The sequence below is a fragment of the Colobus angolensis genome, unplaced genomic scaffold (genome assembly GCF_000951035.1).
Source record: "Colobus angolensis palliatus isolate OR3802 unplaced genomic scaffold, Cang.pa_1.0 Scaffold259, whole genome shotgun sequence".
Classification (NCBI taxonomy): domain Eukaryota; kingdom Metazoa; phylum Chordata; class Mammalia; order Primates; family Cercopithecidae; genus Colobus; species Colobus angolensis.
In genome coordinates this window covers 5,418,120-5,431,610 of record NW_012115810.1, presented here as the reverse complement: position 1 = coordinate 5,431,610, position 13,491 = coordinate 5,418,120, and the positions used below count along the sequence as shown (strand labels likewise).

The 13,491-nt window shown below is 37.3% G+C and overlaps 1 protein-coding gene across 4 annotated transcripts in view; it reads left to right on the top strand.

Annotated features, from left to right (window-relative positions):
- Positions 1-13,491, top strand: part of MARCH7 (membrane-associated ring finger (C3HC4) 7, E3 ubiquitin protein ligase) — a 56,563-nt gene that overhangs the window by 38,138 nt on the left and 4,934 nt on the right. For all 4 annotated transcript variants that reach the window (XM_011947127.1, XM_011947125.1, XM_011947124.1 and 1 more), the window contains 3 exons: positions 1,966-2,135; positions 8,536-8,645; positions 12,441-12,554. In XM_011947127.1, coding sequence (XP_011802517.1) covers positions 1,966-2,135; positions 8,536-8,645; positions 12,441-12,554 — 394 coding nt within the window. The remainder of the gene's footprint in view (positions 1-1,965; positions 2,136-8,535; positions 8,646-12,440; positions 12,555-13,491) is intronic.

Genomic DNA, 13,491 nt, shown 5'->3' with positions numbered 1-13,491 from the left:
AGCTACTCAGGAGGGTGAGGCAGGAGAATTGCTTGAACCCAGGAGGTGGAGGTTGCGGTGAGCTGAGATTGCGCCACTGCACTCCAGCCAGGCGACAGAGCAAGACTGTCTCAAAAAAAAGAATGGTTTAAATGCAGGGCATAGAATCTTTTTATACAAAGAAATCTATAGAGTTGAACACTGGTAAGAGTGAAAAGACAAAAAAACCAGAGATCTTAGTCCCAGCCTGACTAATTTAGTCATCCTAGTCTAATTACTTAGTATTAAAATAGTTATTAAAATGAGATAAAGTAGTTTATTTGAAGTACACTTCGAGGAAGAAGACTTATATAAAGGTAATGTGGGATTTTTTTTTTCTTTTTCACAAAGGCCTAGTAGAATTGTTGGGAAGCATAATTGTTAGTGTTATTTTTAGATTTTTGTTGTACTTTAATAAGTAAATACTTTCAAATCCAACTCAGGTGATAAAGGAAACTCTGCACACTTTCTGAGATGCTGGGCATTGGACTACCATACTCCTTATTTTTAATTTTATAGGACAGATTTTGCCATGTGACTGTTATTTTCCTGCTTTTAAACTTGCTATTTTTCCTTTTTTTGTAGAAAGAGATTTACTCTACCCTGGTAGTGTTTGCTTTAATGTTTGCTTATTATAGCAGCTTCCTCCAACTGCAGGCTGTCTGCTGTCTGCTAAGGGATGTAGTAACGTATTTTCAGCCTTCAAGGTTAGGTTAATTTAAGTACAGTAGTGTAGGCAGAAAGCAAAGCATTACTTTAGTCATCTTCAGAGAGAAATGATTGAGCTAGCACCACTCTATCTGGTTAATTTTAAAAGCAGCATTTGTTGGTTATTTTGCCAGAGAGAGTGTGTGTGTGTATGTTTGCATTCCTGTATTACATCTTTCCTCATACCTAAGAATTTTAAGACATTCTGCAGTTAAAAATGGTACAGAAAAATTGAATCCACCAAGTAAATAGTTGAAACTATGAAGGGAAGAAAGTTAAATTTAAAGGTAAAATGTAAATACCATGTTCAGTCTTTAAAAATAATTTATGGTTGAGGTTATGTCTGATTAACCCAGGGCATGAAAGTCTCCTAGCAGTTGTATATCCATCTCTTTCCACAAATCTTTTGCTAAGTTCATTTAGGTATCCATATATTCCGGGTTGTATTTCAGTAACAGTTCAGCATTCTGTATTACCAGTTTACTGTGTACCTGTTTCATGCCAACAGTGGACTAACGCAGTAGGGATTTTAACAATTACTTACCTTATTATATAAAACTATTGTTCCGCATTTATGTATCAAGCAGTACACAGTGGCCTATTAAATAGATTAACATAGGTTAATGGAAACTTTTATAAGATTGCTGCAGGGAGGGGGCAGATGGAGAATTTTAAAGCATACTTTTAAATTTCTTTCTGTAATACAAAAGTTTATCAGTTTAAATGTGGTTCTGATAACATGTAAATGAGAATCTACAAGCCAGTATGTGTTTAATTCATGGAAATAGCCCTAAAATTTGAGGGGAGGCAAGGGGTAAAAGTGATAAGTTTATCTTACCTTTATACTGTTGGACTTGAAGTAGTCTGGAATACTGCAGAAATTAAAGTCTCTTAGAAGTACTTATAAAGTCATTGAGAAAAATATAGATCTTAAACTGTCATTTGCTAATGACAAAATTACTTAAATCATTTGAAAATAAATGATAGGTTAGCCTATTTTACTTACCTTTAAAATATTTGTTACGATTTTTATTCTCAATGAGAGGGTTTTTCATTTTCAATCAGAGGGTTGCTGATGAATATAATTATTGTTGTTTTGTTGTTTTTACTATTTGCTTTTTTCCACCCAGAGACAGTGTGGGTAGAAATAACAAAAAAGAAAGCTTGTGATTATGTATGACTGAAGTCACCAACCAGGATGAGTTATGATAGCTTTGGGAAATGTGCCTTCTTTTCCAGCCTCCTTTTAGAGGACTCAGAAGAAGAAGAAGGTGACTTATGTAGAATTTGTCAAATGGCAGCTGCATCATCATCTAATTTGCTGATAGAGCCATGCAAGTGTACAGGAAGTTTGCAGTATGTCCACCAAGAGTGTATGAAAAAGTGGTTACAGGCCAAAATTAATTCTGGTAAGATTTACCCTTTTGTGTTTTCACAATTTTTTCTAAGAGATGCATATATGTATGCATTTTGGTTAACAAATTTGTAATTTATAGATTGTCGAATTTAGACTTTTAACAAATGTCTTAATTTTTGAAGTCTCAGCAGAAGCATTAAAGAGCATTATTAGTCTTTGTAAATTTTTAGTAATGTGTCTTGTATTTCATTTCCCACCAAACTATTTACTTCATACATGTATAGTACAGTTGTAATTTGTGATCACTGGTGTGTCCCTTTTATCATGTAAGATCCTTTTGAATCAAGGAAATAGAGTCACCATTTACCAGCTGTGTGTCCTTGAGAAAGATTTATTTCTAATGTTGCTGTTGTGTCACTTAGCGAATTATGATAATAAGGCTACTATGGGGATTTATTTGTTCATTGAGTGCCTGTAATGGAGCCAGGCACAGTAGTTCTAGACATTGGTTATAGGATGGTAAAAAGACAAGGCACCTGCTTCTTGTAGTGATATTGGGTGTTAACGAAATGCCTTTCTGAAGTGAGAACATATAAATTGAGGGCTGAGCTATTCCATGATTAGGGGAAGAGCACTCTAGCATAGGGAACAGCAAGTTCAAAGACTTTAAGGTGGGAGTCAACCTAGGTCTATTTGAGGAGCTGAATTATGCATAGTGTGGCTGGTATATAGTTAGTCGGGGAGGGGAGATAAAGTTGAGATGAGAAAGATTAGCAGAAGTTAGTTTGTGCAAGACTTTTAAAGGCCCAAATCTTAGATTTAAATATGATGGGAAGCTACTAAAGGGAAAGGGAATGAAATTATCTTATTTATATTTGGCTTCTCTGAGAATGGATTTTTAGGGGGACAAGAGTAGTACAGGGAGACCAACCAGGAGTCTGTTATCAGAGCACTTGCTAGAGTTGGTGTCGATTAACGTGTAGCAGTGTGACCGTGATGATAGAATGGATAGATGCTGTTATATTTTGTAGGTAGATTCTGTAAGACATCCAGTTCAGCAGATTGGATGTGATGGAATGAAGGAGAAAAAACAATTAGGGAAGCTCATATTTTTGCCTTGAGCAGTTAAGTGAAAGGCAGTTCCTTTTACTGAAATAGGAAGCTGAAAAGGGAACCAAGGGTTCTGTTTTGGACATTGTATTTGAACTGCTTACTAGATAACCATATGGAAATGTCATGTAGGCAGTTAGCTAGACAAGCCTGGCATTTCAGGAGAAACATTGAAAGTTTCAGTTATGAACACATGAGTAACGTTTGAGGTTTTGGTATTAAATAAGGTCAGCTAGAGGAAGAGCATGTATCAAAGAAATAGGCCAAGGGCAGAGCCCTGGAACACCCAAACGTTGAGTGAAAACAAAGGAGATTTGAAAAGCAGCCTTTAGGAAGGAAGAAAACCAAGAAAATGTGTTGTGCAAGCCAAAAGAAGAATGCTTTAAGGAGTATGGGATCAACCCTGCACTTCTGAGAGATCAAGTAAAATGAGAAAAAAGAATAATTGGATTTGATAGCATAGATGTTCTTCCTGGTTTCAATCTCTGGAATGCTGGGTTCCTGAGCCTGATTAGATTAGACTGAGTAGAGAAAAGGAGGTAAGAAAGGATAGACAGCAACATAGGTTCAACACTTTGAACAAATTTACTACCAAGGAGACTGGAGATGGGGAACAGGAATTAGAGTTACATGGGATCACAAGAAGTGTTTTTGTTTTATTTTGAGGTAGGGGATTTTAAGGCATGTTTTTATTTTGAGACTTCTAACAGAGGAAAAAAAAATATGAAAAGAGGAGAAAGAAGATAGAGTCCAGAGCACAGCTTGAGTGGTTATCCCTTAATAGGAGAAAGGATATTTCCTCATCAGAAGGCTAGTGTTGATGAGAGTGTTTATCAGTTTGTTGCTTTGATGGGAAGATTTATGACTCCCTCTGTTAATTGCATCTGTTTTCTTAGAAAGAGAGGTAAGGTCTTTAGCTGGTTAGGAAGTTTTGAGGTGTGAGGAAAATAACATTCTAAGGAAGTGGATGTGTAGTAGGATTTCCAGATTGTATTAGTGTCTGTAAAAGTGATTTTAAAATGAGGTACACATACAGTTTTTTTAAAGCAGTTTTCAGATGCTTGGTTAAAGGTATGGACTAGAGTACAATGCTGGTAGGTCTTTTGCCAGGCAAATATGATGAAGGGAGTTGAGGGTATCTATAAGGACATAATTGTGGCGATCCTAGAAATTAAAATCAGGAGGAAAGTAAGGACGTCAGGAAGTGTATAGTGAGAAAGAGGTAGAGTATCTGAATTTTATTGACATTGATGTAAGTAGGCTAAAATAAGAATTGGTACACAGGAGGAGGGGATGCTTAAAATGGAGATTTAGGGGTAGTGCAGCAAATTGTGATGAGGCCAAGGGTATGAACTTAGAGTTGGTGACTGAGGTGGGGAAGGGTGATATTGGAAGCAAAGATGTTGAGAAAGTTATAATCCAATGGGACTGGTCTTGGATGTTGAAACAACCAAGGATTTAGTTGGCAAAGAAGGGTAGAGAACCAGGTGCTGAAATCATTAATGATTGAGGGGGGAGATTAAGATTTGAAAACAGTAATGGGTGTGTTGGGTGGGCAACTACCGTCACTTCTTGGTCCTGAGTTACAAGGGACCGTGGGGATAAAATGGCTATAGAAGCATATATATAGGTATCATTAGTCAGAAGGCACTGTGGTTCAGGCATGAAAGTAAAGAGATAGTTGAAAAGAGAAAGGTTGGTGATTAGAGGAATTTACTGATATTAGACCATGATACCAGAGGATATAGGAACAACTAGTACGGTAGAAAACTAGATCAGATTAATAAATGTACATAATTGTGTGAGATTAAAGGTCTGATCATTAGCATGGTAACAGACAACTATGTTGTGAGGTATGATGGCACTGATTTTGATTTTAATAATCTGTTGGAGGAGTTGGGTTCAAGGTGGAGATTATGGGGATACTGGGGAAATTCCTGAGACTCCCAGTAATCTGGTAGTCAAGTGGTGAGCAGTAGCCCTCTAGGGGGCAGAAGAGGAGAAAGCAGTATCTTTTCTTCTAAGCTAGTCTAAGCCCAAGGCCCTGAACAAGCTGTCTCACCTGGAACTGCCTTTTCTCTGAGCTGTATGGTGTTACGGTAACTCACAGGCTTTGTTAGTCACTGCCCTGAGGTGTTAGATGTACTAAATGAGAGATTACACGTAAAGTGCTTAGTATTTTGACACTTAAGGGCCCAGAAATGTTAGCTATTACCAAAATGAAGAACAACAACTTGACTCAACTTCTGATACATATAATTGGATTGTTAGTGCTAGATATGGAGGAAAACAAATAATACAGTTTATTGTTTAAGAACATTGGCTTTTTGAAGTTAGACAAGCCCAGTTTGAAATATTTACTTGAACACTTAGTTAGTTATAGGGTCTTGAGCATGTTTCTTAACATTGGTTCTAAACCCTGGCTGCTGATCAAAATCACCCACTGGAGTTTTTAAAAATACAGATGGGCCAGGTATGGTGGTTCACACCTGTAATCCCAGCACTTTGGGAGGCCAAGGCAGGTGGAACACCTGAGGTCAGAAGTTCGAGACCAGCCTGGCCAACATGGTGAAACCCCCGTCTCTACTGAAAATACAAAAATTAGCCGGGCATGGTGGGGCACACTTGTAATCCCAGCTACTCGGGAGACTGAGGCAAGAGAATCGCTTGAACACAGGAGGCGGAGGTTGCAGTGAGCCAAGATTGCCCCATTGCACTGCAGCCTGGGTGACAAGCATGACACTCAGTCTCAAAAAAAAAAAATTACAGATGATTCAGATTCACTCTTAAAGATTCTTAAGTAAGGCTAGGTTAGGCTTCAGTTCTATCTTGAGTAAAATTGAGTAATACCTCATAAAGTTGTTATGAATGTCAAAAGAGTTATTGTTCATAGTTTCCCACTGTACCAGTTACATGGTAAGTACACTGTTAAATTAAATGGGAGTTAGTTTGTTTTTGTTTTTTGAGACGGAGTCTTGTTCTGTCACCAGGCTGGAGTGCAGTAGCACAATCTCAGCTTAATGTAACCTCTGCCTCCCGAGTTCAAGTGATTCTCCTGCCTCAGCCTCCTGAGTTAGCTGGGATTACAGGTGCACATCACCACACCTGGCTAATTTTTTGTATTTTTAGTAGAGATGAAATTTTGTTAAGTTGGCCAGGCTGGTCTCGAACTCCTGGCCTCAAGTGATCTGCCCACGTTGGTGGCCTCCCTGGCTAAAGTTTCTGTATTTTTAGTAGAGATGGGGTTTTGTCATATTGTCCAGGCTGGTCTCAAACTCCTCGCCTCAAGTGATCCGCCTGCCTTGGCAGCCTCCCAAAGTGCTGGGATTACAGGCGTGAGCCACCACACCTGGCCTGGAGTTAGTTTTATAAGGTTATAATAAATACTTTTCAAGATACGGCCAATTGAATGTCTAAGTCTCAGCACCTGAACTTTCCTGATAGGTATTCAGAAGTATTTCTCAGAGCTACACAAAGACCCCATCTGGTAGAAGGTTCATTCTGGTAGAGATTTATTTAAACATTTATTAAGAAGCTACTGTATTTGGATTGCTACAGTCTACAGGATATACAAAGTTAGGCAGATGCAGTCAGGGTGTAATCGAGAGAGCCCGGATTAAGAAATACAGGAGTAGGCTGGCTGTGGTGGCTTATGCCTGTAATCCAGCAGGGCAAGGTAAGAGGATCCCTTGAGCCCATGAGTTAGAGGCTGCAGCGAGCCATGGTTGTGCCACTGCACTCCAGGCTGGGCAGCAGAGAGAGATCTTTTCTCCAGAAAAAACATGTAGGAATCAACCGGTTGCTTCCAGCTGTGTGTAGCCTATTTGAATGACTTAATAAGTTTCTCATTCCATAGAGGAGGAAAATGAAGCCCTAAGATATAAGAGAATCTGTATTAAATGATCTCCAAGGTCCATATTACATTTTCATGTATGCTAGACTCCAAAAAGAAGCTTGGTTTTTTTCTTATACTCAAAATACAGTGAAAACTCAATGTAATTTGACTACAGCCCATTTTGAGACAGCATGCTTCTTCAGATTAGCACTCACTTTCAGCTGTTTTCTAGAACATGTATGTAAGTTACTGCTGTCTTGGACCTTATGCCAAATTTTACTCTTAAAAAATTCTTATTAACACTAGTTATTGCAGTTTTATGAGTTCCTTGAAGGCAGGACCTACACTCTTTTTTGAATCTCCAAAACCTCTAATTATTGCTTGCACATAATAGTCACTCAACAAATGTTAGTTGAATTGAATTGAAACCTATCTACCCTATTATTCATACAACTTACTCTAATTTTAAGGCCATTTTTCCATTTGAAACCCTATCTGAAAATAAACAAACAAAGGAAAAGGCAGACAGAACCTAAATGTTTAATTACACAAGACTACTACCTACCAAATTGGAACCAAAAAGCTTAGGAATAATCAAATGTTGGATGAATATGGAAGTTTTCTTTTTCTTTTTAAAAAAATGTTTGGTAAAACAAATACATAAATAACATAAAATATGCCATTTTGACCATTTTTAAGTATACAATTTTCATATTCACAGTGTTGTGCAACCATCACTCCTATTTCCAAAATTGTTTATCATTCCAGACAGAAACTCTAACCATTAAGCAGTAACTCCTCACTTCCTACTCCCTTCTCTGCCAAATCCCTGGTAACTTCTAATCTACTTTCTTTCTCTCTAAATTTGCATATTCCAGATATTTTATGTAAGTAGAGTCATAAAATACTTGTGCTTTTGTATCTGTATTTCATTTAGCATAATGTTTTAAAAGTTCATGTTTGAAGCATATATCAAGACTAATTCCTTTTATGACTGAAGGGAGCTGTTTTTATTTGGACGAAGGTGGGGTCCCTTTTTTCCCTTTCTAGCAAGTAAGGCAGACATATTCCTTAAACTCCAGAAGGTCTTAGGTATGTGTAACTTGGGTGTGTAACTAGGTGTTCGAGATGTTACGTCACTAAACATTGTTTTCATGGCATCACGTCAAAGTACTTAATGAGTAAGTAGGAAGTACAGATGACATTCCATTGCCTCTGTCTGCTTCCCAGGATCAAGGATGTATGAGTATCTGGGAGGAAGAAAACAACCAAGGTATCTAAATAATGGTGGCAGCTTATTATCATAGGGCAGGACCTAATGTGCACATTGGATATTATAGACTGCTGTATTAGGGGACATTACTGGTTTACTGCAGAAATGTAATATTTCCTTTTCTTCTCCTTTCCTTTAAGGTTTTATTTATTTTAAGCTTAAAACTTAATGAGCAAAAGTGTTTTATGAAGACATTGTAAAACTAAGCTTTACTTGTAATTTAATTTTTACCAGGTTCTTCATTAGAAGCTGTAACCACCTGTGAACTATGTAAAGAGAAGCTGGAGCTTAACCTGGAGGATTTTGATATTCATGAACTACATAGAGCTCATGCAAATGAACAAGTTAGTATATTTTGCCTAATTTGGTAAGTGTCTATTCTATGCTTCAAGGACAGCTCTTGAAGAAAAGATTAAATCATGGTCAGAAACCTTGCATTAAAATAATAACAACAATGATAATGTTCTTAACATAATTCTGTTAGTGCATTAGGTGTTAGAATTTCATAATTTTTTTTAATTTTTCCCTTAAGCTTAGGAAAGTTTTTCCAAAATAGGGATGCCAACCTTATTTCCCCACAGCTGTAAGTTTTTTGAGATGCATAAATGATACAGTTAGAATGAAGAGCTCAATAATTTCCTCCTTTTTCTTTACTGAAGGAAAATTCAGGAGGTGGGGCAGATGTGGGTTTAAGGAGATTACAAGGGTGACTTTAGAGCCAAATTGTTGAAGTGTGGTTAGCATATTTGTTTTAAAAACAACAAACAAAAAAAGATATGCTGTAAAGGGAATGCATGAAGTGCTTGAAAAACACTTTCTGGCCAGGTACAATAGCTCACACTTTGGCAGGCTAAGACAGGATGATTGTTTGAGGCCAGGAGTTTGAGACCAGCCTTGGCAACGTAGCAAGACCCAGTCTCTACAAAACAGAAAACAAAAGCACTTTTTAAATGTAGGGGTAATGGGTCTCCCCTCTTTTGTTATATTGAATGAGATTTACAAAACATAAAAACCATTTTGTGCGGCTGCCATCTCTGTTTAGTTCCAAACATTTTCATCACTCCAAAAGAAAACCCTCTCCCATTGAACAGTTGCTCCCCATTCTCTGCTGTCAGCCCCTGGCAACTACCAGTCTGTGTTGTTTTATGGATTTACTTATCCTGGATATTTCATACAAATAGAATCATACATTATATATTTTAAGTGTGGGAATAATAGATACCCTTTGAAAATCTGATTAAAACTATGTACCCTTCTTAGAAAATATATAGACACAAATTCTGTCTCTAATTTAGGGGATTCCCAGATCCTTTGAAGCTAATTACTTAGATCCAGATAAAGAATCACTGATCTAGAGAATGGAAACATTAAGCAGTTGATGTAGCATAGGTGCTACTCTAATGCCAGTTACGTTGTTTTATTCTCTAATGCACTAGTTATCCAAAAAGAAAATGACTTTCAGCAAGGAAATGTTTTAAATCCCCAAGGAGTTCTCTGTAGATAGCTGAGCATTGTTATTTAAAAACCAGAGGAAACATGGAAAAGTGGAATCATGCAGAAATAAATATAAATACATAACTTGCCTTCTCAAAATGAGAGTCGGTTTCAAAAGGATTGTTTCTTCTGCCATCTTCCTTCCCAAGATGCTTCATCTTGTCTCTCAAAGGCAGTTTTTTCCTTTTGTTTTGGTTTTGGTTTGTTTTTTTGAGATGGAGTTTCGCTCTGTCGCCCAGGCTGGAGTGCATTGGTATGATCTCGGCTCACTGTGACCTCTGCCTCCCGGATTCAAGCGATTCTCCTGCCTCAGCCCCCTGACTAGCTGGGTTTACAGGCATTTGCCGCCATGCCCAGCTAATTGTATTTTTAGTAGAGATGGGGTTTCACCATGATGGTCAGGCTGGTCTCGAATTCCTGACCTCATGATCCACCTGCCTCAGCCTCCCAAAGTGCTGGGAATACAGGCATGAGCCACCGTACCCGGCCAGTGTTTTCCGTTTTGATCTCAGTCAGGAATGTTTTTATTGTTTTCTAAGCATTTTAATGAACCATATTCTTTAGAAGTTTTAGGAGATACTAGGTGGAGTCATTGTAAAAACAGTGACAGCCTTGATTAAACTTCCTGGTTTTAACTTGTTTGTTCTGTATGAACAATAGACTCTAGTGGCCTGATAGCTACACTAATTTTAAGTGATTCGTTTCTATTTCCACATTAACCAGTGGCTTGATCTTTTGCAAGGTGATAACCTTTTTTTTTTTTTTTTTTTTTTTTTTGTGATAGAGCCTCTCTCTGTTGCCCAGGCTGGAGTGCAATGGTGCGATCTCAGCTCACTACAACCTCTGCCTCCTGGGTTTAAGCTATTCTCTTGCCTCAGCCTCCCAAGTAGGTGGGATTGCAGGCACTCGCCTCCACATTGCCGCCATGCCCAGCTAATTGTATTTTTAGTAGGGACAGGGTTTCACCATGTTGGCCATGCTGGTCTTGAACTCCTGACTTCAGGTGATCCACCCACCTCAGCCTCCCGAAGTGCTGGGATTACAGGCATGAGCCACCGTGATTGGCCCCATTTAAAAATTTTAAAAAGTGTTCTGGATATATAATTTCCTTTTAAGTTCAAAATAAGCAACAATAATTATTAAGTGAGTCATTTCAGTTTTGGTTTTTGGTTTTTTTTTTTTTCTTGAGATGGAGTTTCACTCTTGTTGCCCAGGCTGGAGTACAATGGCACAATCTCAGCCAACTGCAACCTTTGCCTCCCGGGTTCAAGCGATTCTCCTGCCTCAGCCTCCCAAGTAGCTGGTATTACAGGTTCCCCCCACCACACCCAGCTAGTTTTTGTGTTTTTAGTAGAGATGGGGTTTCACCATGTTGGCCAGGCTGGTTTTGAACTCCTGACCTCAAGTGATCCACCCACCTCAGCCTCCCAAAGTGCTGGGATTATAGGTGTGAGCCACCACACCTGGCCTCATATTTCTTGAATACTCAGTAGACTGATAACCAGTTAGTTGCTGAAGTTGGTACTAAGAACAGAGTTCTTGACGTTCGATGAACCAGTTGCCCAATTCAGTTTGTAAATAGTTCACTGTAAAAATTACAGGACAGATTAGATTTTTAATAATACTGTATTTATGATTTATATTCATGGCTTGGAAACAGCTGTGGGGGGGGAGAGAAACTTTTAATCTGAGTAATACGAACCCCTTTAAATTATCAGGTTCAGAGAGGTATTTAAAATGTGACAGCATTCTCATCTCACTCTCCCTTGAGCTAAATAAATAGCTCTTGAAGCCACTTACTTTGGGGCTTCTAGACTAACTAGTGCCAAGTAGACATAAAATGTCATATACCCTATAGTTCAATAGTGTATAGCCAATCACTAACCAACATTATTTCTGTAAACCAATGTTGAGAATTCAGAATGAACAACTTTTGTTACCTCTCCCTTCTGGATTTGTCCTTTTTTCTTTAAAAATTTGAGCTTTTCTTTTGTTCTCTGGGGCACTCTCCCCAAGGCAACTTGGAAGTGTGAGCCTGGCAGCAGTCCTGTACCTTAACTAAAATAAACTCTGTTAATTTTGTCTCAGCAGCTGCTTTTTAGGTTAACACAACAGAACAGTTTTGAATTGAAGAACTGTTTTTACTAACTACAAATTTCTGTGTGAATGATTAGTTACTCTCTTACCTTTATTCATTCTTTTATTTACAGTGCCTTTAAGTTCATTGTATTACTCAGAAAAACACTTGAGCTATCAGAATAGATTTTAGTTACAGTAGTATATTGGCATAGCTATAGATGAAATGTAATTTTTAACTAAGCATATATAGCTATAGCCATTTGTATAATGAAATCTGTGAGCTTTATAGAAAAGCAAAGCATTCATTCCACCATCAAATTATTTAAAGTTCCATTTTTATATAAAGTCATTACACTAAAGAAAACTGTATGAGAATAAAAAGTAAAATTTTATGAAATTATAAAGGATAGTCTTTTTTCTTAATTAATGGCATTGTATCCCTTATTAGGAACTGGATATGAATACATTTCCTCTAGTTTATCAGTGTACTGTGAGAATGAATCTCAGTTCTACTAATTTTTCATTCTCTGTATTTTTCTTTTCTCCTGTTTGCTTCCCTATTGAAGGCTGAGTATGAGTTTATCAGCTCTGGTCTCTACCTAGTGGTGTTACTGCACTTGTGCGAACAAAGCTTTTCTGATATGATGGGAAATACAAATGAACCAAGCACACGTGTCCGAGTAAGTAATAAGGAAGTCGGGGAGAGGGAGGGTATGATGCAGCAAGTGTTTGCCTTGGAAAGCAGATTGTTTTATATGTTGACATCTTATTTCCTTTGGGAAGCTTTTATTTTTTAAATGTTTCTTAAAAATAAAGATACTGTAGATTTAATGGAAATTGCTGTATTCTATAATAAACAGCCTGATTTTCTCATAAAGTTATTTTAGAGAAAGAAGTAATTTTCTAGCTCTCGAAGGTAATTGGAATGTATTTCATTGAAAAACAGAATTGGAAATATCAAGGGAAAATGGGCTTTTTATTATTAAAACAAAAACAAAACCTGAGTATTATCACTTAGAAACCTGAAATCGAACTCCAAAAGCCAAAGAGTATGGGAAATTAACTTCAATTTATTTGTTACTGTTCTACAAAAGATTACCAGTGTACTAATTTTAAAGTGTCCATATTAGAAAGTATGTTAGATATGGAATAGTTGGTTGTTTACTGTGTACGCTGTTAGCCGTAATATGACATTTGGGCCAGCTGTATGTTAGGTATTTATGAGTAAATGATGCTCTTTGCCTCAGTGTACCAGAGGAAACTTTATGCTCTGCTGCCTGGGGCATTTTGTGTAGCAAGGGCTAAGGTCTCTATATATCTGCCATTATTGTAGCATTCTGAACACTTCATATCTTGAAATGTGTTCATAAATATATCCTTCAAACTTCCTTATATAAATGTTAACTTCGATGATTAAAATGTTGTAGAGTTCAGGTAATGTTTTTATTTTGAACATTATCAAGTAACTGCAATTCAATGTATATAATACTCTTTCTAAATTAGTAAAATATTTTTCTTTATTTTATCATCATGTGGACATTATTCCATTGAGCCAGTTAAGAGATAATTATCATTGAAGAGCATTCATATTATCTATCAAGAGAATTCAGAATTTGA